This window comes from Fundulus heteroclitus, chromosome 1, assembly GCF_011125445.2.
Source record: "Fundulus heteroclitus isolate FHET01 chromosome 1, MU-UCD_Fhet_4.1, whole genome shotgun sequence".
NCBI lineage: Eukaryota > Metazoa > Chordata > Actinopteri > Cyprinodontiformes > Fundulidae > Fundulus > Fundulus heteroclitus.
Genome location: NC_046361.1, coordinates 33626859 through 33652979, shown reverse-complemented (window position 1 = coordinate 33652979; position 26121 = coordinate 33626859). Strand labels below are relative to the sequence as shown.

Genomic DNA, 26121 nt, shown 5'->3' with positions numbered 1-26121 from the left:
AAAAACTAAAACGATGAATGAGTTGAATAACGACTTAAGTTAAGTGACCAATCCAATATAAATAAATAAATAAATAAATAAATAAATACATTGTTTTGATAAAAAAATCATTATATATTTATAATTAGATTTCTTTTCATACTCATTTGTTTTTCCACACTTGAAAATCATATTGATTTCATACCTATTCTTGATATTTCAAGAGTGTGTGGGAACTGCATTCAAAGACATTGGGCATAGCATAAAGGAGCAGGAGGAGGAGAAATTGTGATTGTTTATTAGTTTTACAAAATTCAAGCCTTTGTATTAAAAACCATTCAAAAAATAGGCAAAGTAAACAACATAGGAATAATAATAATTATAATAATGAAAAACAGCTGTCACAACCTTAACTATGGTGACGATCAAACATTGTTTAGTCAGAAACAAATCGTATTTTTTTTTTTGAGAACAACGTGGGTTATGAACTGACATGAGGCACAGCTACATCTACGTAATGTGGATAAACAACGCCGTTATATACTGAAACGAGAATAACACTGACAAACATGACAAAAAGAGCTGACAGTGATTATCTTTTGGTCTGTTTTCTGTTTGGTTGGTCACCCCTGGGTTTGATTTGATGGTTTCCTCGGGGGTTCAAACTCTTCAAAGGTGAAAAGAGAAACTTAGCATCTTCTTCAACTGTCAACTAATTTCACAAAACTGTACAGATTTCATGGTTAATGTCACATTCATATTCACACTCGTCATTCCAAAACGTTACTCAAAAAAAACTTTCATACGTTATCAAGTCGTCATAGATAAGATACAAAATGAAAGGCTAGCCTAGATGCAGGTACTGATATATACAGCCAAAGCATTTGAACATGTACAGTGGGGTTGTTTTTTTTCCAGATATTTTTGTAAGCAGATTTCATAAATTTAGCAGGATTTGCTTCTGTTTTTGTCTTTAAAATGAAAACCTTTTCAAGACTTTTTAAAATTCATTTGTTTGTGCTATATTACAGGATTAATATTTGTGTTGTTAAACCAGACGATTTGTGCTTGATTCAACGGTAAATCACCAGCTGCAGTCTTTACAATAGTTTGCACTGATTAATGTGAAACAAAAAGGGTTTAACCCTGACCCTAAAAAAAAAAAAAAAAAAAAAAAAAAAAAAAGAGCTGCCGACCTCTTGTTGTTAGTCTCAGTCTGACTGCCGTCAAAAACTCAGGGACTGAATCTTCGTCTGCATCGTGTTTCTCTGCCAATGTTATCATCATCAGACTAGTTTTCCTGATGTTTGTTGAGGCAAGCAGCCTAAGAGGAAGAGGTGTGTAACAAAGCCGTGCAGCTCTAAGTGAGGTTAGTATAATCCCCACTGTTTGCTTTGCTGGGGCCTCTGCGCTTGAGCAGGATGAGAGAGCAAATTCCTTTGTGTGGGCATGTATGCATCTGTGAGGATAGATGTATTAGCCGGAGGAAGTTCCTAGACTGCAGCAGTTGTGGGGTGATTTCACAGCTCCGTGTCTGCCGTTTTCGCAGTGGAGTGGCCGTTGGTGGGAGGGGAGGTCTCTGTCTTCACTGCCTCCAGGGACTCTCCATTAATGCTGGGCTTCTCCTGAGTTTCTGGAGGGGGGTTCAGGGGGGCCTCGGACGCAAGGGTGTTCCCCTGATTCTCCGGATCCACTGGGTACGTTTCCTCAGCCTGCACAAACGGTACAACATCAGATTGTCAAAAGATTCAAATACCGAATGCTCTGTGCCGAATGTTACGTTCCTTATCAGGTATTCATAATAAACGGTTACAACCTCTGCCCAATTACACATTTGTCGACATCTACAATATAGCAAAAGCAAAATATGTAGCTGTCCTAACAGTCATGTTTTTGGACTGTGGGAGGAAGCCGGAGTACCCGGAGAGAACCCACAGATGAATAGGGAGAACATGCAAACTCCATGCAGAAAGACCCAGGGTTGGATTTGAACCCAGAACCTTCTTGCTGCAAGGCAGCAGTGCTACCCACTGCGACACTGTGCAGCCCCCATGTTGATGTCTGATCTTCAATTTCTAACTTATTACTGTATAAAATAGCTTTTTAATTGCACTCAAAGAATAAAATTAACCTAATTTCATTAATTAAACATGAGATAAGCAAAAAAAAAAAAAAAAAAATGCCCTTCTCAATAATAGTTGCTGTTGCTCCCTTTGACTAAAACAACTTGAGTGAGATGTCCAGATGTAGACTGTTCTCCACAAAGTGGAAAGGCTTTTTTACAAAAATCTTTGAGAACTATTAATGCAACGGTGTTCTACTTTATTCCTCAGCAGAAATGTTTTTTTTTATATTTATTATTTACAGTAAACATTTTTAAGCTTTCTTTTTTCATCTTAAATTGTTTGGTTACATCAGTTGATTATTCTTCAGAATTATAAAAAGGGATATTAAGTGGCCTTAGAGCAGCCCACAACACTTTTCGAGCAATATATTTGGAGCATACAAAACAAATTTGTAGATGTTTGGACATAATACAGAATAACATTGCTTTAAAACTGAACACAGCATATCGATCACCTCTTACCAACTATAGAGCAGTGGAGGGATTATAATGTGGCCCGTTTTGAAACCACGGTACCAGAGTGCGATGCGATCATGCATGCCAAAGTATTCTGGAGTCAAAGGTGTGGTTGTCTTACAAACAACCGAAAGGCTGATCAGTTCGTATAATGCCATGTTCTATGTCCCAGGTCTAAGACACCATACCTAAACCTAAACGAACTAAAGTAACATTGTAAATATTCAAAGGTGAAGATTTGTCCACATAAAGCTGAGAAAGCTATAAGGTAATAAAAAAGTGACTAATCTGAGGTACTGGAGCCAAAGTATGTTCAGTAGGCTGTTGAATGATTTGGTTTATTTAGATATTCCTGGAACTGTTTCTGCATTATGACGGTTTGTTAAATAAACTGTAAAATCGCCCTAATAAAACCTTAACATTTAAGGAAGCTAGATTTGACTTTCATTCCAACTGTGAGTAGCACAGATCAAACATCAAACATGTGAAGCGTTTCTCATGTTTAAATGAAACACACCAAGACACACGTGCTCATGAGCAGATGGATCCAATGAGCCGCCATGTTTGCAGCATTACCCATAAACACAAACAAAATACACCCTCCGTCATGTGATGTTGTGAGTGTTGCAGGGAAACAGCTCGGCCTGGCATGTAGATGAAACACTGATCATTTCAAATGCACAAGGCCACAGAGCGCAGGGCGTGGGTCTCTGGGCGAGGAGCGCTGTCGTTCTCTGAAACTGAACAGTTTCTCTGACGGCTGGCCAACTGCAATTCCCTAATTAAAACACGGCCAGGCATTTTCTACAAGAAAACACCGTAGCTGTTTTGATTTCAGATACTTAAAGCAGGGCAAACACTTTGTCAAAGAAGACTCTTGCGTTACAGTTTTTTTTAATGTTTTTATTTCTAAATGCAGATCCAAGTAGAGGATCTGTATCTGGAAACTCACACTGATCCTGAAACAAATCCTATGTGTTGAAGAATGATAAGAAACAATAAATCAGATGGGATTTGGTCCATGTCAGAGGTACTGATAAATTATGGTCAGAATTCTCAAACAATTTCAATTATATGAAAAAAAAAGTCTTACTGCTCACAGTGGAAAAATATAAACAGTTCAGATGTTTTATAGGCTTCTGTTTAGGGCTACGAGAAGTTAATATCTTACCTACCAACAGTTTCATAAGAAATGTCTTCTCTTTTCATTGAAAAAGTGATTAAGGTATCAAACATGCATTAAGATAATTGGTAGTTTGAGTGGGGCAAGTCCCCAATCAACTCCAACTTTGGGGATGATAGAGTTTATTTTGTCTACATATTAATAATTATATGATTGTTAAAGAAGTTTATGCACTCATTTCCTCCACTGTTTAGTTGGTGGACCAGCCAATCAGCTCTCTCTGTTTCCACCATCTCTCCTGCTTAGCCTCGCTAAAAGTTTTTCTCAGCACTGCTACCAGTTTTTTGTACTTTAGGAGCTCTCTTAAGGCCTAGGGGGATTTGTGAATAACTTCTGTGTTACAAAGTTATAATTCTAGCAAAAATCTTAGAATTTGGGAAATTCTAAGATTTTTTTCTAAAATGAATCTTTGTTAATACGGGGCAATAAATAGTTTGTAATTGTTTAAAAGGTATGGACTCTTTTCCTCCCAGTGGTATGCGGACAGAGGATCTGCTCTTCTGTCCAGTTCGGTTTTCTCCACTTTTTTTTTTTTTTGAGTGGAGCGCGGCCGAGCAGAGATGAGTAGGTGAAATAGAGTAGAGCTGTATTTGTGGGATATTGTAATTGCACAGAATAAATATACTCATGATTTAAAGTTAGGCTTCTCTGAAGGGTTTAGTGTGCTATTTGAAATCACATATTTCCATAAAGCAGTTTCTAATTTTTTTTTATCATTACTTTTTTTTACTAGGGACAAATACATGCAGACAGTGTAGTATTTAATACAAAACAGAAAAAAATGAAAAACAGTTTTTACCAGCTTTGCGCCCTTGGTGTCAGGCCTCCGTTGACACTTGCAGTACCCCACAATGATCCCAACGGCAGCAAGAAGACCAGTGACCAGTATTCCCACGAACACAGAAGAACCAGATGATGATGATGATGATGGAACCACAACTTCAGTTGAACTCAACTAAAAGAAGGTTTAATGGAAAAGATATTTGAGAATATAAAAAGAAATACAATAAGGTTATTTTTTGTGATATAAAGAATGCCATTTCTGTTAGTTTTTGATGACCATCCCAGAATCTCTCGGTAAGATTAACATTTTCAGTTGGTAATATACAGGGAATTAATAAATTACATAAAAGAGGATAACAATAAAACAGGGATTTTAAATCTTATATTAGTCCTTATGACAATATATTTAATGCTCTCTCTTACCTTGCTTTTCATATGTTCAGCTTGCAGGGCTCTAACCAAAGCAGCCTGTTCAGCTGCAGATGAAAAAAGAGTTCAGCATTAAGTCAGCTGGTGTTAAAACATAATAAATGGAACTGTGCAAAACTGGAATGTGCTATATTATAGGTGTCGCTATTACTTACTATTACTGCTGCTCACCAAGACAAGGTTGTCCTTGGTTAAAATCTTCAGATCACATGTTTCAGAGTGGCACCAATGTGATTTGGTTTCCTCAAAAATATCTAGTATTGCTCCCTGTAAGAGAAAAATAGATACGTGTTTATAGTTTTATTTTACTAACACGAGTGTCAGAATAATACTAGGCTATTAAAAGGCATTAAATATAACACATGCACCATGACAAATGGTCTCACAAACAGCTGTGTGTTTTACAATTTCCACACACAACCATGTTAGCTAAGAAGACAAGTTGCTGTTCAAAAGTCTATCGACTACACCTTCTTTCACCCCATCTTATACTTTGTAGTTTTTATTCTCTTAGTTCTGCCTTCTACTGTAATAGGAGGAAGACAACACTCAGTGACCCCAAAAGATCACTATAAACAATCCCAAATCCCCTAGATTAGGTGGGAGTGGGCTCACAAAGGGAGTCTGTGAAAACTCTTGGCTGATTAAGGACAGGGAGAAACAGTTGAGAATTAAATCAGACCAGCAAGACCTCTCCTCTGTGACAAACTGCTTTTTATACAGATGTATTTATTTATTTTTGTTGCTGTAATCTGCTTAAACAATTACAAACCTGCACTCAACATTGGGTTTATATGAACTAATTTGCCCTGAAATTAGCAGGCCTCATACACACCCCAGGATGAATGTGACTGTTTTAACAGTAGCTAATGGGGATCTTAATAAAACAAACAAACAAACACACACAAAGATATTCTACAGTACATAAAGAGACTTAACCACATGTACAAATTATTAAAATTTTTACTTCTGAAGATGGTCATGGCAGTAATAAACCACCTCTGTGGAGAATCAAACATCAAACATTCTTTATGCACTAAGAAATCTGCAATTTTCAGCAATTAAAGACGCAATGTGTTTACTTGGTTAAGCTTTTGTTACCCCGTTTTAGATTTTGCCATGCAATATTGGTGTATCGGAAAACCTGTTTTATGTGGGCCTAAACGGGAAGAAAGTAAGCTTATTCCATCAAAAATCCCGTCCTGTCACAAATATGAAAAATGGGTGTTGCTGAAAATGCACCTTAGTTTTTATACCGTATTCCTATGAGGGATGTAAAATGAACTGTTTCCTATGCTCTACTCACTATGCCATACCATGTACAAAAAACCCCAGTTAATCAAATAGTTACTGACTGAAATAGTCCGTAGGTTGGAGGGGGCCATTGGACTATCCCACATTTAGAGTGCTGAGGTGGGGGAATTTCCATCAGTGCAGACAGAGTGTTTGCATAGCGTATCATGGAATCAAATTTTATTCATGGCTTATCGCAGTGCTACAGTTAAAAAATTTACATATTTTATATGATTTATATGGTTACTTCTTCTCATATATATCTTCTTGTATGAATCAATGTTTTAGAATGTTACCGATAACTAGTTTGGATTTTATGTCAGTAGCCCCATTGTAAATACTACCGTCTAACTGAGAAAAATCTTGACGTGCCAATGCTTGTTTTCCCTGTTGGACCTAAAGTTAGTTATCTTTGTACACCTTGGAACCACAAGCTGGATAGGGTGTAATCAAAGGTGTGAACTTTGACTCGATGACTTGACAGGCGTCAGACTCGAGTCACAGGTTCGATGACTCGAGACTTGACTTGGTAATAGTGTGTTAGAAAAGAGTTGTGACTCAATTTTGACTTGAATACTAATGACTTGTGACTTGACTTGGACTTGAGCTTCTTTACTTGTAATGACTTGATGCTCTCATTAAAGTAAAGAATTACCACACAAAATGATAATGGTAGCAAAATATTGATCAATATATATTTATTCTACACACATCATTAATGTTTCAGGGGATTATGACTTTCTAATGGCTTGAAATTTAAACCATAGGACTTGGACTTGACTTGAGACCTGACCATAAAGAATTGAGTCTCAGTCCCACTTCTGACACTAGCAAGATAGGGGTAAAAGGTGAAAGGATAAATAAAACCCTGAAAAAGAAACTTTGACCAAAATAATATATTACAATATTGAAAACCTAACTTCAGATGAGGATCCAGTTCTGGACATAGTAATTTATGTTTTATTTTTTAAGACTATTGTAGGTCTGTAATAAAAGATGCAATATAAAAACCTCCAAAACAACCCATGTTTTTTTCTTAGTGCTCCTAGAACATGTGGTGAAATCCCAGCCATATAATACAACCAGGAGCTCAAGATCTACATGTCATGGATTATCTAAGGAATGTCTGTGAAAAGGTTTGTAACTATTGAGGAGCCGCTTCTTAAACAGAATTAAAAATCGACATCCTTTAAGGAGATTGTTCGACTTCTGCATGGCACGCTTTACAGAGGGTAATCTAAAGAGCTTCTTCTAATAGGAACGAGCCAATCAGAGACTTTTCTCTTCTCTTTTCACTACAGCCTTACATAGTTCATGCCAAAAAATGGCAGCTGATGGTAGCTTCATATCGTCTACAGTTAGCAGGCAGCACAGGATTTTGAAGGAGCAGTAAAAGAGACAAACACTTGTACTTACGCAGTCTTTAGCTTCTGTTAATCTAACCTCGACAGCACTCGGTTCATGGATATCCCCCTCTCCAACACACTCCACACCAATCTGCTGAGACAGAAAAATCAAATCACACTTTACTCGGAAATGGCATATTTCTTTCTCGATTTCTGCAGACGAAGCTCTGAAATTTTGAGAAAGATGAGCACAATGACAATCTTACCTTAGCTACATAAATACTTGTAGAGACATCAACACCAGGGGCGTGGGTGGTCTGCACAATACCTCCATTCAGACTTTCGGTTCTGGTGTTTACGACAGGTACTTCAGCATCAGCAGGAGGTGTAGAATTAGCACTGGGTTCATCAGTCTGAGATTCAGGATTGCTTTGTTCAGCAAGAGTTAAGTCAGCGGCAGCAGTAGAGTCAGCCACTGTTGACACAATGCAGAAACAAGGCTTTGACACTTGTCGTGGTACAGTAGCCTCATCCTAATTGTAACAGCAGTGATCTCTCCAGAAATGTCTCTGAAAGTTACAAAATTGTATTGTTAACCCAAATATCTCATGACATTTAAAAAATACCTGCAGCACCTGTGGCTGGTGCATCTGATGAAGTTTGACTCATCACCTCATCTGTGGGAAACAAAGAACACAAATATAATCCATTTAGAACAAAGCAAAGATACAGGAAGTAAACAGTGGAGAATATGATGCGTTTTTCTTTTTTTTTATTAACTTAAGACTCAAAACAGAGTTTCTTTCCTCTGGTATATCTGATTAAAATACATTAGTGACTGTGACTGGAAACAACTCGGTATTGAGGAACATAATATAGTATCCCCCAGCTGCTCCAAAAGTATTTCCCCCTCATTTACAGTATTTGATCAGAATTAGAATGAGCTTTATTTGCCAGGTATGTGTAAAAATACAAGGAATTTGACTCTGGGTTATACAATGCTCATGATGTGAATACTTGTACCAAAATACAGTAACACAATAATGCAGGAATAACACTCAAACACAGTCTGCAGTACAGAAAACACACATTAACACATTATAAACAAGCAGGCAGATTGAGATATTAATGCGATGGTGCAATACGCAGAGTGCAAAGGATGCAGGAGTAAATCTTATTTCCATTGTTATTATTATATACATGTCGCAGGTGGGGGTGATGTACAGAAACATACACATACAAACATACATGTCCACAGTGTGATGAGTGCAAATAATTAGAATACTGGAATAAAATATAGTATTATACGTGGGATTACGTAAGGTGTGTATGATGAACGGTGTGTACAGCATTATCAAAGGTGTATATGGTGGACGAATGGTTTAAAGCTATTACTGCAAAATTATAATTTAGCAGCACAAGATTTCAGCTGCTCTAAATATAGAGTTGACTAATCTTTTGGCTTCATCATTTACCTTTTGCAATTGAATTAGCAAAACTTAAAACACCTCCTTGAATGGGTAAATGCTGTGTTTTACCCATTCATCCAGAGAGACTGTGTGAGTCTCTCTGAAATGACCCATTTACAAACGTACCACTGGTTCCATAGGACCTTGATTACATTGAGCACTCTCACATTTATTTTCTATTACACACTTTTAATAGAAAATAAACCCATTAAAATTTACGCTTCTCAGGGAGCGTTTTTTCTTTTTTTTTTTTGGATATCCATGCAAATTACACAGTTCTTTGACTTGAAAATTTTAATTCCGCTAATGACTATTTTACACCCTTTCTAACCTCTCTGGGAGTTTGTCTGTTACACCCAGGACATTGCACATTGTTTTACATCGTCTTATACTGACTGCTTCGAGTCTCTGTTTTTATCTTTACAACTACATCAATTAACTTGAACATTTACATTTTTACTAATGATTCTTGTTAGAAATTCTTTAATCCTGCAAGTGACGCCATCAAAACCTAAAATTACTGGGATCATGGTGTGTAAATGATGATTTACAGTTACAGCTTTCAGCTTTATCGACAGTTCATCACAAGTCCCACGTGGAACTTGCTCTATAATCATTCACTGCTCCTTCATCTATGCCAAATTCCTAATGAATGAGGCCCATTATGTGTGTAGTGATGTCAAATTTGTTGAGATTTTCATTGTTTTTCCTGGTTTATCTTAAAGGCTACTAGCTTTCTAATGTCCACATGTGTCAATTAAGTTAGTTAGCTATTTGTGTATTTTTTTAATCTTTTTTTTTTTTCTGTAGTTTTTGCTCTTACATTGGTACACCCTGCGATGTATGTCCTAGAAAGACCAGGGATCTTAACTGGTTGGTCCAAACTAAAAATTTTACATTGCGTTGATGGTGACTTTGGTGTTGTAACCAGAAACACACAGGGACCAATTACTGCTAGTGGGCACTAGTGACATTCAAAGGGAACTTGATGGAGTGTTACAGCATGCTTTAACTTGGGGCCATAACCCATCCAATGGGAATGCAGCGTGAAATGACACATTATTCATGTGACACTTGCACTATTCCGAAAAGAATGAAGCACACAGGGAGTAAAGGGCCAACGCAGAAAGTTCTAGATTGATGCAGAGACAAAAATGTAGGAACGTTATTCAAAAAAACCACCAACATGATGCATTACAAAGTTTTATATGATTCTTTAAAATGGGACGCAGAACTGAAATAAACAGTAAAGAAATTGCAGCTGTCTATTGCATCGTTTTATTTATTGATGAGTTTAAATGATGTTGCGTTCGAGGGTTTTAGCTACATGTTATATGTTGTGATACATAATGAACCTGAAATTACTAAAATCAAACTCTCTGTAGGAGTGTTTTTTAGTTTCATTTTGCCTATCCTTTCAAATGTGACCAAGGTGCTTTCTCTCTGATCTAGACTTTAGTTAGACTTTCTGCTTTCTTGTCATTATTTTTTTTAAACTTCTCTTCTTTAAACATTACATTCTTTTTTTCTTTATATGTTTTTTTATTCATATTTAATGTGGATTTTAGAATTTCTTAGTAAATAGCACTGTAACTGTTGCATCCAATTGAAATGTTTAGGGAAGTATTTGATATTCTCATATAAAGTACAAAGGCATCACTCTGTTATTTACCTGAATTAATAGGTTTAGGAACATATATAAATACAGTTATTAACAAAGAAGATGTAAAAGTTTGCATTCTTTATCAGCAACCACTTACATTTGCTTACAACTGCTTTTCTTGTATCTGTGTCAATGTTTTGAAACAAAGATTGCCGCCAAGTCAAAGAGCACACTTGATTTAATATGTTTTACTTCACTGGTAGGTTTCTGATGCAGATCATGACGAGTTAAGGGCCAGAGACATGTAACCAAATGAGTGTGGGATATCTATAAAAACATCAATCCATCCTCTGCCTTCTGTTTATCTCCCATCAGGTCAATGGGGTACCAAGTGCAGGAGGGAAACCCAAACATCCCTCCTCCCAGAGACATTTTACATGTTTTGCTTGGGGATCTCAAATTGTTTCCAGCAGCAAATGGTTTAGAAATGTACATATTAGGTAATTCCTGGCAATTGGGGTTTGTCCAGCCTATATTACAATTTTAATCAGTTAAAAAGTTTTTATCTCAAGGATATACATTACTGAGATAGCGCGTCTCACCTGGAACCGTGGTTACGACCAAACAAGTGATCGCTAGTCTCCATTAAAAGGTGAATCTCAATGTACTTGAAAGGGAACCCTGGTGCTTATGCTTACAAGGCGGAAAACCAAGAGAAGCTAATTCCAGCTGCTTGTTACTGGGATCTTTTTCAACGGGTGAGCAATGGCGCCACCACGGTACAATGTCTTGACCACCCGACTCTTCAGTGTAAATTGTACGAGCATCAGTTTAGCATTTCATCACATTATGCACAGCCAGCCATGCAGCCGCTCTTCTTGACCTTCTATCACTCTTTTATTTTTGTCTGCCAGTATCTACTTTCCCCTAGTAATTGTTTTGTTTTTCAATAAATTAATAAATATAGACCTTATTACTAATATAATTATGAAAGGAATTGTTGTTCAACTTAAAATCTTAACAGTGCTGTTATTGGTCTATGCACATTATATCATTAGTAACATTAAACATCAAACAATAAACCAAAATAATGGTGTTTACTTAAGTCTTTAAGACTTTCTACAGGCATATTAGCTACAACAGTAGAATAAAATCCTGAAATTAGGGCTTTTAGTTTCAGTGTGCCACCCCAAGAGTTTAAGTGGCCCCATCTGGAAACTCCAGGAAACATTTCAGGAGGCACCACTGTGGGTGAGTTGGACTTTAGACAGGCTTATGAACTGAGAAATACATTTTTTTTTGCTTAGCTTTTACTTCATCATAACAAACTGGAGCATTGCTCTCATAACAGTGGAGGAGATCTATATTTGACTAACCAGCTCTACTCTAACCATCGCTCAGGAACCAGACACCAAATTATGTGAAGTCTTCAGCTTGAGGCATAAACTGATGCACAAATTAGTGGGAACACTTTGCACAAACACCCAAATGAGGTCTAGTGCAACACGCAATATGTCAGTTTGGCTACTTTTCTATGATTAAAGCATTCAGCATAGAAAAGTAACTTGTCAACTGTAGATTACAAATATGTTACATTAACAAGAACGATGGGTTGATGCTTTCCAGCCAGTTTTTAGCACCTAAAACATTTACAAACTGCGAAATTAACCTTTCTTGTATATCATACAATGCAAAAAGGGAACTAAAAGTATGTCAAATTTTCTTCAAATTAGTGTGTTTTTCCTTGAGTTGAGAAGATAAATAAGACTATTTGCCAATGGAATAAGATTTTTGCACTTAAAATAAGATCAGTTCATCTCCATCATCTTATTACTAAATATTTTTATTTTAGGGGTAAAATACTCATTCCTTTGGCAAATAGTCCTATTTAGCTGCTCAAAGCAAGGAAAAACATACTACTTTCAAGAAATATTACTTACTTTTAGTTCCCTTTTTGCAGTGTAGAAAGCTGTAACAGGTGGGACACCCTGTGTTACTCTGTGCTCCATACGCCAGGATAAATCCATACGTTTTTAAAACCTCGATAAAGATAAATATTTACCTTTATAGTCCCACACATGAGAAATTTGTGTCTGCATTTAACCCATCCATTAGGGCGGAGTGAGCTGCTAACACTGAGTGCCACACGGGGAGCAATCTGTGGCCAAGGCTCAGGGACACAGAGTGACAGAGTTTTGAACTGCCAACCTATGGGGCCTCTCCAAGACACAAAACCCCAGCTCTCTAACCACTAGGCCACCACTCCTACATCGGTTTCACACTCCCAATAAGAACTTTGACAGATAACTGTCAAACCGTCTATTGTCAGTATAACTTAAATGGAATAATTTAAATAGAATACATTAGAATGTGATAATTTTTTCAAATTAAAAGTATCTTTTAAAAATAACTATTAAGCAGGTGGCAAAATAGTTTTTAACAACCCGACATTTCTGTATTAAAAAGCTGCAACTTTAATGGTCTAATCTTAAATGTCCTGTTTTCATTAGCTGTATGTGGAAAATCGTCATTATCAACAGAAAAAAGAGCAATCGAAACATTAATCTGAGTGGTACCAGACACACGTGGGGAGAAATACTGAAGCGTTGGCGAATTAAAGCGGTGCATCTTTAAAGCACGGCAGATACACGTCACATGACCAACAGTGGGATGGAGGAATCAGGAGATACAAGTAAAGATTCGCTGGAGATACCAACAGATTTCATTAACTATGGCAGATTCAATCTCTCAAACCTGAATGCCCTACTGTGAACTCCCCAGTCTCTGAAGCCACATGGGAGAGCAGGGAGGTGCAATGATTAGTCAGAGGAAGTAGGGCAGGTCTTATCATCGGCTCACACACTAAAAGTATTGTGCAGGCTTGATAGAGTGTTTTCAAATAATGGTTCTCATTTCCTTTTAGACATCCTCCTCCCTGTCCTCAATGGGGACAGCTCTTCAACCTCCCCCTCACCGGCTAACAGATGCAGTTGCTACATTTTGTGAACTCTTCTTTTTCATCCGCACAGCTGGAAAGTGCAGGAAACGTGACTTTCTCTGGAAGGGGTACAGCCTGCAGTTTAAAATAATGATAGTCAGTGCAGGCACAACAATGTTCATGTTAGTAACTAGATATGAAGTTTGGTAATGCTCTAGTTTTTTTTTTTTTTTTTTTTTTACTTTAACCGACTCACATTCTGCTAAAACAGCCATCAACCAAAACCAGCATTTGTCTCCATTTAAATGGTTTGAAGAGTGCTTTCTGCAACTATAGTTAGATATTTATTGTCTCCAAACTTCACCCATCTGTCACAGCCTTTTGCACTGAGGTGTAACCGCCATTGTTACTACCATCACCGAGTTTAAATTTAGGGCCGGGGCGTTGCAGGAAATTGCCAACACACACAAAAAACTGTCGTCACACCTGATTAAACGGCTGCATTTGGGGAGCGGGAGCAAGTGGGAATGGCGCTTTTTTACTTATAAGTTATGGCATTTGAAGATGAGGTCTGCTTCCTCCCTAGGGGAGACAGGGGAGGAGGCCTGAAAGTTGGAGGGGGGAGAACAAGGGGTGCAGCTGCAGTAAAAAGTCTCCTTTGGGAGTTCTTTCTATCCCTATATGTGCACTGTACTGTGCACTCATGACGGAGGAGGAAAGCCTCAGCCCTGAAGCTTGGGATTATGAGTTGACCTCCACCCAGACTGCAGGGACAACATTTTGGATGTCATCATTAGCCACACCCTAATTCCATTACTTATCCAGATGTCAAGAGACAACCCTAAAATCTTCCATTTACATCTTTTATGAACATATTCCTTTTCCAGAAAGAGGCTTACTAATGGCAATTTTCTTATTATGCTCTTCTGGATTTATAAGATATCCACAACATATCATAAAATGAATCAAAACACTTTTATTATAGTCCTAGATGGAGACTGTATATACAACGCTTTGCAAAAGTATCCATACCCCTTTAAATTTTTTATGCTGTCACAAGCACAAGCTTCTGTGCACTGTACAAGGATTTTATGTGATAAACCAGCACCAAGTAGTGCTTAGATGTAAAATGAGAAAAAAAAAGATCTAACTTCTTATTATAAAATATAAAAAGTGTAGTTTGGATCAGCGATCGGTGTTTAGTCTCTCTCATGTTTGCTCTCTGCGGGGCTCTTGACAAACAGCTAAGGAGATTTCTTTTTAAACAATGTTTGTCTTCTTGCTAGATATCCAGTGTGCACAACTAACGGTTCTCTGACCTGAACTGTGGATCTCTGCAGCTTTTCTACAGTTTCAATGGGCTTGTCTGCCTCTCTGATTAATGCACACCTTGCCTAACATGCCATTTTCAAATGATATACCATTTTCTTTCAACTTCACAAAACGTATAAAGGTCCAAAGGGGTCAAGTGCTTTTTGCAGAGAACTGAAAGTATGATTTCCTTACCAATATATTATGTTCACAAATCATATTTTGGGGGTAAAAAAAAACTTGGTTGAATACTCAATCAGAAGCCTTTCTGTTGTAGCAGCTGTTGTAGGCCTTACAAAAGCAACGTAATTTAAAACTGTCACCATTAAGTAATGTGTAGGGATATTAACTATCCAAGTTTGAAGTTAGACACTGAAAGTTGACTTTTCCTCTATGTCCACACCCGTGCGTTTTCCAACGAAACAGGAAAATGGTTTTTCAGGAAAAGAATGGTAAACAGTGTTGGAATGCTGTCCGTGCCCATCCAGACAGGATGTGAACTCTTCAAACTGCTGAGGGAAACATACTGGGACCTACAGATAACACCCATCACCAGGATTACTACTTCATACACGTAGGGCACAGACTGTGATCACTGCGTTGGACCCTGTCCTCAGGATACAATAAAGGAACAGCGTTTTGGCGAAAAAGTTTAAACTTATTTCCCTAAAAAAAACAACTCTTTCTCTGTTCTCTCTTTGCTTACTGCAGTCCTGGGTGAATCCAGGCACACGAAAAACATTTGAAAACACCGCTTCACGAGTGATACCAGCCACTGAGTAATGTCTGTTTTTATTCAGTCTCGAGTTTACTCATTAAAATAGTTTGAGCTGGGCAGTGAAACCCTAAACCTGTTTCCAAAACAGACCGTCCATTTTCCGAGTGGATTAGAAGCTGGAAGCAGCCGCAGCTGCTTCAAGAAGCTGCTAACTGGCCTCCTGTCTGTGTCTGAGCCGGCACCAACAGATGTCCGTGGACTCATTCCAGCTGCCAATCACTGCGGGGGAAAGAGGTTACGCACAGACATTAGAACCTACGGCCCCAAGCCCCCAGGCCAAAGTGGGAGAGCAATACTTAACAATACATGTGTTAAACTTTCTGCACTTATTAAATCACACATATTTTGCATTAAGTATGAGCATTCATACATGCAACATAAAGGAAAGAAGCATCCAAACTCAGGACCCCCAGGAATGCTAAAAGGCCAGACTGTCTTGTTTTTAATTAAGATGTATAAAGTGTACCTTTAACAGCAAGCAATTTGGCCCACATTAATTACCAGGAGCTATTATTCGAGTAGTCAAAAGGCCCTAGTAAAGGCTCATTAGGTGCTTTTTCGCCCCGTGGATAAGCAGTAAAACCCTCTGAAGCAACAACACAGCCTGGTTTTCCAGCAAAGCTTATTTGCTTTGTGTGCCCTGTGTGCTTTCTGTTTGGCCTGACAATCTAATACCCTTGGAGTGCGGACAGAATCAAAAAGCTGTTGCTTCGGCTTCAGCTTCTAAATAAAGTTTTAAAAGCTAATGTGGCACAAGCTGGTAAAGTATCCAAAGACTCACTCATACCGAGGCTGATTGTTTTGAGAATGATAAGAAATTAGGCTTGGCTGTTAGAATGTTGTCACTGTATGATAAGCTTGACAAAAAAAAAAAAAAAAAAGGTAAGCATCATAGTAATTACTACTAGAATTTAAAGTAAAACACACGACAAAATAAATGTTTGTGTAAAACAGAAACACAACAATTATTCCATACACCACAGAAATTATGTATTGACTATTACTGTTCTAAAAATGTTTTCTGCACCATTTATTTACTGTTTATATTATTTTTGCTCATATCTGGGCATCAAAACACTTGCAAAATTTAGCAGCATATTTAATATATGCAGATTATGTTGCCAACTGAACATTTTCTTTGTTAATTTCTTTGTTAATTTCAAATAGCGGAATTTCTCTCTCTTGTAAGCGAGGGAAAAGCGTAGTAGTCTTCTTTCAGCTGACCGGCAGCGTGCAGCAACATTTAGGGGAGGGGCTGGTTTTCTCTATGCATCATAATGTCTACAGAAAACCACTCTGGCATCTCAAAAGGTCTATAAACTGTCTATGTCCAGGCATTTTGCTCTTTAAATTATCAGTATTGGGAGTAACTGACACATTTTGGCTCCAAAAACACCCTAACCCTTTTTGCCGGCTCGAGAATGGATCAAAAGTTGGAAAACCAAAAAGGAAAGTTCCTAAAATAACAAAATGAATTCATTAATACATGCCCAAAAAATAAACTCTGACAGAGTGACTCCTCTGGTCCACTTTTGCCATGACAAATGGTAAAAAATTGGTGATGTTATTACAGCAAACACTTTCTTGACTGGCGGCGTCCAGATATCTATAGGTATCTCTTTGCTTATGAAAGACAATCACAGCGCCTTACGTTTTATGACATTGAGAACAGAGGACCAATATGTTTCTGCAAGTTTTGTCAGAACATGATGAAGCAGAGCCACAATGAAATGTGGACTATCTGGACTATCAACGAGTTATAAAAACAGCAAGAAAAAATGCTAACATTAGCCTAGCACTGATGGAAACTGTGCTGCATGACAACACAGCAGTCAGATCAGAGCTAATTATAGACTGTAGCTGTTTGTGTTGAGTTTAGAAACAAAACTGATGAGGTTCTGAGTGTTTCACGCAATGCAAAGTCAGGGTATAACAGGAATGTCTGGATTGCCATTGGAAAAAGAGTGTAACACGAATCAAATATTTAGTTTCAGTGCACTTTAGACGTGGCAAGTTTTCAGACATTATAGGGCCATTGATTTCATTACATTTGATAAAGCATTGAACTATTCTTAAATGACTCAGATCGGTATTGCTCATAAAATTCCTAGTCCAAAAATTCCTTGAATGAACAATATTAAGGGACATTTAAGCAAACTTTAAACCGAATCATTTTAAATGTTACTACAGCTTCTCCAACCCATGCCTCGAGCGGAGATCTTGGTGTAGCCCATATGTATAGAATTTGTAAAGCTGAAAGCAGAACTGCCTACTTTATGCTGGGAAAAGGCAACAGCTATAAAGCTGCAGCAGGGTGCCAGGGAAACAAGGAAACAAGCTCACCAGAACAGCAGTAATTGGAGAAGGAAGATCTGAACGTTGGCTGGCCTTCTGCTTTTCATTAACCTTCATAAGTAGATATTGTTCCTATTTCCCTCAAGGCAATCTTTCATTTTTCTCCAGAAAAATAAATCATTCAGTGGTGGTGGTTCTTTTGTTCTCCTTTTGTTGAAATGGTTTCTTTGGAATAAAGATGGTGATTAAAGAAAATAGCACATTTAAAATGCCATTGATACATTAATAAAACTGCTACAATGGCCTGGAAGGGGGGAGAGGGAGAGGGTGGGGGGTATCGGCAGAGTTACTAATGCCAACAACTTTCTGTTTTCCTATAGATGATACAGTAGGCCTTGTGTTTTAGTGTTTGACCCCATTTCTCTCGTAGACACAGCTACTGGCTGAGCTTTTACTGTATGTGCTCTCTTTCATCCTCCAGACCTTAAAATTGGCTCAGAGCTTATCTGCTTGACTGTATTTCTCACCTAGATGAAGCTACCGACGGACCTTGTACTGCCATTCCCCATTTACATAACAGGAGGTACTCCTGGATCAGTGCATCTGTGTTATGTTATGTTTTCTTAAACCCCGAGTCAGTCGAGGCAGATAGCCGTTCACACTGAGCCTGCTTCTGCTGGAGATTCCTTCCTGTTAAAGGAGAGTTTTCCTTTCCACTGTTACTACATGCATGCTGGGTTTTCTTAGAAAACATTTTAACCAAGCTGTCTAGGTGATTTGATAGAACTGACTTTGTAAAGTGCCTTGAGATGACATGTGTTGTGAATTGCCGCTATATAAATGAACTGAATTGAATTGAATTTAAGGTCCTGATGAGGTAACAGAGCATCCACCATTAACAGCCGATGTTTTGCAACATTTGGATAATTTTTACCCTTAATTCAGATGTTTCTGGAGTAAAAACACTGCAAAAACGTGACTAAAATAAGTAAAGTTTTCTTGAAATTAGTGTATTTGTCCTTGATTTGAGCAGCAAGTTTAAATGATCTGCAAATGGAATAAGACTTTTGCCCTTACAATAGGAACAACTCATCTAAATTGAAGTGCAGGTTATCTAATTATCTTATTTTAGGTGTAAAAATACTCATTCCATTGGCATCTCATCTTATTTATCTGCTCAAATTAAGGACAAATAAACAAATTTAAAGATTTTTTTTTAACTTATTTCCAATTCAGTTTTTGCAGTGAAGTAACTTGACAGAACTCAAGCTCCAAGGTTAATTACTTAGCAAGCTCACACGGGATCTTAGCCATGATTTCTGGCCCAGATGGACACACACACCCTGCCTGACATAAGACCACTATCTGCCAAAAGCTTACATAAAAATCCACGCCCTCCAGCAGATGACGTCATTCAAACTCCAGCATCACATCTTGGGACTTAAAGAATGCCAGTCAACAGCCCAAGGGCCATAAGTGGCAATATTCTGGCTGTGTTTTCATTGGCAGAGTAACGTTTCTTTTTAAGAGGGAAATTCTTTAACCATTTCAGACGTTTATTCAGTCAAAATCAATGCATTGTCCTTTTTTTTAAGTATCTGTTAGACTGCTTAAGCCTGTGCAGCTCAAAGGTTATCTGCTGATCTCCTAGGGCTTTTGTGCTCATCGGATCCTACAAGCATGAGTGCAAATCTTTGTTTTAATGTGGCCCTTTTGAAACAGCAATTGTCACAGCTTCTTCTGCTCTGGCCTGGGGCCCCGACTAAGCAACAGGAGGAGTCATTGTCGATGACATGCTGAAATAAGCGAGACAAGATGTTTTTCTCGCTGGCTGGAGCAGATGTAAAGCTCGGGTTTTCCCCTGAAATCTTAAGTGAAAAAAAAAAGAGACACACAGCTCATAACATACTCTACGAACTTTTGGATGACATCATCTAACTTTGCAAAGCATGGCCATTTCAGTGCTGCATATTTGCACGCCTGCATAACTGCTGACCGGCAGCCATGGGAAGTGGGAATATGTTGGAAAACAAACCAAATCTGTTTGCTGGAGAGTCAAGATGATTGAGCTGCTTGTATATTGCAAAAATCTTTCAATCTAAGTTGGCTTTAGATCTTTCAGAGGTCACAATCATCTCTTCTCGTTTGTTTGAATCAGATTTGGGGATAGAAACACCAAATATGTGCTGTTCTCCGGATGCAAATGAACAAAGGGAAAGAATTAAACTACTACATACACAAATCATACTGCTTACTACAGTGCCTTGTGAACTTATTTGTATCCCCAAACTTTTCAGAAAATGCTTCTGAAGTAGTTCATAATCGTAAAGTGTGAAATACATAATGCATGGATAAAAACACAACGTTAGGTGAATTAGTAGCCCCAATAATTCAATACTTTTGAAGCCTCTTTTAGTTGCAATTACAATTACTAAGTCTAAACACCTCCTTTTTTGAGGTTGGATTGATAGCATATGTGGACAGCAATTATCAAGTCTTACCACATATTCTTAATTGCATTTACATTTAGACTTTGGGCCGTTTAAATACATGAACATGCTTTGATGTAAACTATTCAATTGAAGCTCTTGCTGCTTGTTTATGGTTGCTGTCCAGCTCGAAGGTGAACCTCTGCCCCAGTCTTAAGTCTTTTGTAGACTCCAACAGGTTTTCCTCCAGGACTGACCTGCATTTAACTCTCTCCATTTTCCTGTCAACTCTGATCAGCTTCTCTAACCACACATAGGAAAAACATTCCCAAAGCATGTTGTTGATGCCACCATGTTTCACCACAGATACGGCGTTAGTTTTCTGCCACAAAAACAGTTGAATATTAGTCTGATTTGACAAGAACAACTTCGTCCACATGTTTGTTCTGCCCCCTGCGTGGCTTGTGCCACACATCAGAGGAGCCTTCTTATGGATTTCTTTCAGCAACTTGCATCTCTTGACTAGCTGTGAATCTCTGCAGCTCTACCAGAGTTACCATGGAGCACATGGGTGCTTCTCTGACAACAATGTCTTGATAAGTGCGTGGTTGTACCATACTCATAAGAAGAGTTTTCGTGAGTTCTAGAAAGCTCACAATACTGTTTTTGCAACTGTGAGCCCCATCTGTTCATTTCTGAAACCACCTATGGCACTGAATCCTGAATTTAGAGGTATTTGATTAATGGTGGCTAAAAAGATACACATACCACACTTTTCAGATTTTGTGTTGCATAAAACATTGCCATCCAATTTTCTTTTTCCATACATTTTAGAATTGTGAACTACTTTGTGTTTTTTCATGACTTAAAAAACAAAGAAAAAAAAATCTAAAGGCTAAGGAAATAAATTATGTTTTGATGGCACTTTTACTTTTAATTAAACCTTTACCAGCAAATTGGAAATAACAATAAAGCCATTTCTCACCTAGTCTGATATAGATCTAGCCAACTTGCAAAAAACAAAAGTTGACCAACCAGGACACTCCACACGAACCTGAAAAGTGGCCTGAGGGATCCGTTTTTAAAAGGTTAAGATTTGATCCTTTAAGCCTGGTAAGTTGAGAGCTACAACTCCTCCCAATCAGACAAGTTCCAGCACATCCCCCTGGCTTTGCATTATGAGTTAATGGTTTCCTCCACCCTGGTCAGCTTTCAGGGAGTACAACTAAGCAGCACACACACGCAGGACTTCACCCTCTAGTCACGAGCTGACCCTGATATTTGTCCTTTGTTTGAGCTTTGTGAAATGCACTACCTTGAAAAAAAAAAACATTCTAAGACGCTAATGCACAATACACATAGTTGGCATGACCTTAAACCAGATTAGGAATGATAATAATTGATGGGGTTACATTTTCTGAGGGGAGGACTGATTGGGTAATTCTCACAGAGAACAAGACAGAACAAGATGCATATCAACGTTCAAATGTTCAGCAAAGATATTTCTTCATACAGATCAATGGAGCATGACAGTTTAAAACAATCCCTATCTATTGACGTCATTGGCCGAGCATCTGATCCACATTTGGTACATCTGTACACAAAAAGCCAGTCAAGCCAATTCAAACTGTCCTATAAGTGTTGCTAATAAAGCCAAACAAGGTGACAAACATGGGTAAGAGGTTACAAGCATATAAGCAGGTGTGATGCGTTCAACTTTTCCTTCTCTGTGCTATATACGTCCTTGCATTTATACTTTTCTACCACAGTGACAGTTATGCACAAGTCTGAACAATGTAGCAGGTCTGTGTGATCTCAGAGCCAACGCTGGATGTAGTATAGATCTCTGGGTGGGTCAGCAGACACCCTTGTGATATTCCTAAAGCATATTAGAACCATGTAGGCTAAAACAGAGGTGACAGATGTGTGCATGTTTCAGTCACTTCATTTAGCCTGACAAAAATAGTTGCTTCAATGAAAAACAAAGCCCACAGATCACAGGAAGACATTACAAGTAATTTCCATTAGGATTATTACTGTAATTATAATTACTGTAAATTGTAAACTTAAACTTGTCATGCAAGTTTGTCAACCTCTAGTTTTAATTAGATAGTTCATATCATATTAAGATAGACTCTGTTAAAGGTTTATAAGCAGTTAAAATGCATAAACAGTTAATGTTGTACTTGCAATAAATACCTGCCTTGGTATCTTCATATTAAATTCAGAAAAAAATCTAAGAACCTGTTGGTTTAGAAAAAAAATAGATTTTTTTTCTAAGAAAGTTATTACTATTACTATGTAATTCCTAAATGCTTCCACAAACTCAGATTATAATAAACAAGATAAGTTACCATAACTATGCAGATGACACACACCTCTACATTAAATGGTAACAAGGTGATTAAACCCACTCAAGCATGGAGTGGATGCATAGAACAAATCTCTGTTGAATACAAACAAAGCCAAAGGGGTTATTTTTGGATCAACAGAGGAGCAATTAAGGGTCAGCACAAACCTTGTGTTGTTACAACTAGAAACTGCTGATAAAGCCTAAAATCTAGTTGTAGTGATGGACTCAGACCTGAACCTTCAAAGATACATAAAGACAATAACAAGGTTGACCTTCTACCATCTGAAGAACATTTTGAGGACTAAAAGAGTAATATCCCACCCAGATCTTGAAAATCTCATTTGTGCTTTTATCTATAGTTGAATTGATTATTGCGTCAGTATCTTCACAGGTCTGTCTACAAAGTCAATCAGAAAACTGCAGCTGACACAGAATGCTGTTGCCCACATCTTCACTCAAACTGAGAAAATAGAGCAAATCTAAAGTCCATGTACCGGGGAACTGATTTTTAAACACTTTGGTGAATTTATAAATCAGTAAATGGCTTTGCACGATATTACACTGAAGGTTTGTTGCTGTATTAATCTTCCAGACCTCTCAGATCTCCTGGTTCTACTCTACTCCGCATCCCCAGAATCGGAACCAAACACGCAGGAGCCGCATTCAGTTTCTATGCTCCACCAACCTGGAAGAAACTTCAAGAAAACTACAAAAAACGTTGTAAGCATGAGCTCCTTCAAATCAAGGTTAAAAATCCATTTGTTCAGAGTTATCTTTGACTGTAAACTATCAACTGGAACACCATTAATTTCTGGCTTCAGTCCAAATTTTCGTTGGCTTTCTTTATTATGCCATTGCAGTACATTTTTAAGTATTCCCCCCCCCCCATGCTTTCATCATGTAAAGCACTTTGAACAGTTTTTTTTTTTTTTTTTGCTGAAATGTGCTATACAAATAAACTTGCCTTGTCCACTATATACACCGGAAATTGAGGATGGAGGCAATGCTATCCTCGTGGAAAAATGAACATGTTCTGATCTTCCTGTATGAAACACATGTTTAGAATTAAATATACTGAGTGTTTCTGGTCTGAGTAACAGCCTAATATAAATAAATTTACTTGAGTGGTATATTAAGTGTTTTGGTTTCAGTATTTTTAGAGTCAGCTCATTTCTGGAGCAACGCATCTTACTACCATTTATTGTGAACAATTCTCAGCTTGTGTAAAAAAAAAACTGTACAAAATAACATGAAAAGGGTTTAGGGTGTTATAAAAAAAGTGTTGATAAAAATTGCTATTATCACTTTGAGAATGAAGTTGCTGGTAAAAGTCCCATTCCATGTTGGCTCCTAAGGGTCTAGCTATAAGCTTATGCATCTGGGAACATGTGAGAATTATTTACTGTAGTTAAATAACTGAACTATCCCTTTAACAGCTTGCCATTTTGCAGTCATGTTTGGGGGTTTGTCTTTTGCTTCTTAAAGGAGCACAGTGGAAGTTCCAGGAGTTTTCATAGACGTCTGCCCCCTCTGGCGACAAGTTGCAATGACACCAGTATTGTGCAAGCACATGGGAGAAGAGGAAAAGCATCAGCCGCTGTGACTGCAAAGGTCTTTTGTTTAGAGGCGTAATGTCTTCTGAGAAAAGAAGGTTATATATATTGAAGTTAGCACGTGATCTCTCACTAATTTACCAATTACGGCAGAGACTCAACAAAGTAGCCAGGCGAACGAGAACACGAAGCACGTCACACCCATGCACACGCCCGGAGGATTCGGTCTGATTCACTTTGTCATGAACCGACTAATCCAGCCTATAGAGGCAACTGCGGTGAATAGAGGAAAACTCATTTTACACGTTGGGCATATATAAATAATGTTTAACTTCAAACTTGTGCAATGCACCTTTAAGAATATTTGTGCTCTATTGCTTTTCCAAATTAAGCTAACAAATTGCATACAGGTTGTATGCTGTGCAGTGAACTTGGGGCCAAGTTTGTTATGAGTGATATTGGTCAACAAAAAAGAAAAAAAAATGACTCGACTTGACGGGGAGTGCCCAAAGTAATTTGATTTTCATGTAAATCTAATTACCATCTGTTTCTGTGCTGCTGCTTCTGCAGAGGGTTTGTGGTATGCCCTTTTATTACGCAAGCCATGAACATGTTCCACCATCTCATGATTGTTTCCCCGTTAAAGAAAACGATTCGTTGTTTCCATCAGTCTGCAATATTCCTCCTGGTTTTCCCAAGGTCAGTCTGAGCGTTTAAATGTGTCTGGGGCCTGACAGCTCTGCAGAAGTCGTCACAATAGGTTGGAGTAGAACCAGCACCGCCTTACAACTACTCCCTCCAACTCGTGCATCACCTTGCAATTAGCATTAAGCCTTGAACTGATTTGGAGCATGCTGCCTGAGTAAGTATGCACAAACATGAGAGCGCTCACATTTACTACTTATACTGTAGATTAGAAAGCACAATTAGGAGGATAGGATTTTTTTAATGTTTATTTTAATTTATGCGTTGTATGGAGATATGCAACCGCCTATATCATTTTAATAAATGGGAAGACAAGCAAAATATATGTGTGATGGGCAAGGGGTTTGGCTGTGGCTTCATCCATCTTCTATAAATTCAAAGGCATTGTAGCTCCACCCAGATGCATGACATGATGTAGAGCATAAGGATTTTCAACTGAAACTTTCCGTCTCCGAAGCAGATCCTTTGTGTCTGCAGCCACCGCACCACTAACAATACGTCTATACGTTCATGTGCAAACCTACTTTATGACACAGGAAAAAAAAAATAACATACCCAAATGCTTATGGGGTTTCCACTACTACATAATACACATTTTGTTCCCTTAAAATTTGGACACGAGAAAAAAAAATCCACAAAAAAAAGCAAAAACCTTGAAATTCTACATAGAATCACAAAAACCTTTGTGGAACCCAGTTAAGGAGTGAATTAAAAAGTGAAACAACATGCTATAACCCAAAAAACAGACTACTCACTGCTAGACAATAGAGCGCAGAGCAGCAGAACTCCAGTCATGCGTCTGCCGAGCCCATTCATTCTCCAAATGCATGCAGCCATCCTCTCTGGTTGGTTTCGACGCGTCTGGCAGGACTTTCTGTGTGTGGGTCTGTAAGAAAAAAAACTGTGGTAAGGAAGGGCGAGCTGGTGGGCCAGGGAAATCGGGGGTTCCCTTGCGAGGTCTGAGAGATCAGGACAGACGAGAAGGATAAAGCCTGTCTTGTGTTCCGTCTCTCTTTATATGAGCCCACTCCTTCAGCCTCCCTTCCTCAGCTCTTTCCACACCCCTTTTCTAACTGCCCCATGTCAACCCATT

General features: G+C 38.1%; 1 protein-coding gene across 3 annotated transcripts; it reads right to left on the bottom strand.

Annotated features, from left to right (window-relative positions):
- Positions 1-256: 256 nt before the first annotated feature.
- On the bottom strand, positions 257-26121 carry si:dkey-261h17.1. Of its 3 annotated transcripts, none has more exons than XM_021323061.2 (8): positions 25784-26121; positions 8230-8271; positions 7861-8069; positions 7665-7748; positions 5111-5222; positions 4950-5002; positions 4543-4698; positions 257-1691 (listed from the first exon to the last, which is right to left on the bottom strand). In XM_021323061.2, exons 1-8 carry the CDS (start codon positions 25863-25865, stop codon positions 1500-1502), a joined length of 930 nt encoding a protein of 309 aa, XP_021178736.2. In that variant the 5' UTR covers positions 25866-26121; the 3' UTR covers positions 257-1499. The 3 variants fall into 3 exon arrangements, with proteins under 3 accessions (XP_021178736.2, XP_021178735.2, XP_012731017.2); XM_021323060.2 differs by having other exon boundaries at positions 8221-8271; positions 25784-26118; XM_012875563.3 differs by having other exon boundaries at positions 7665-7745; positions 8221-8271; positions 25784-26114.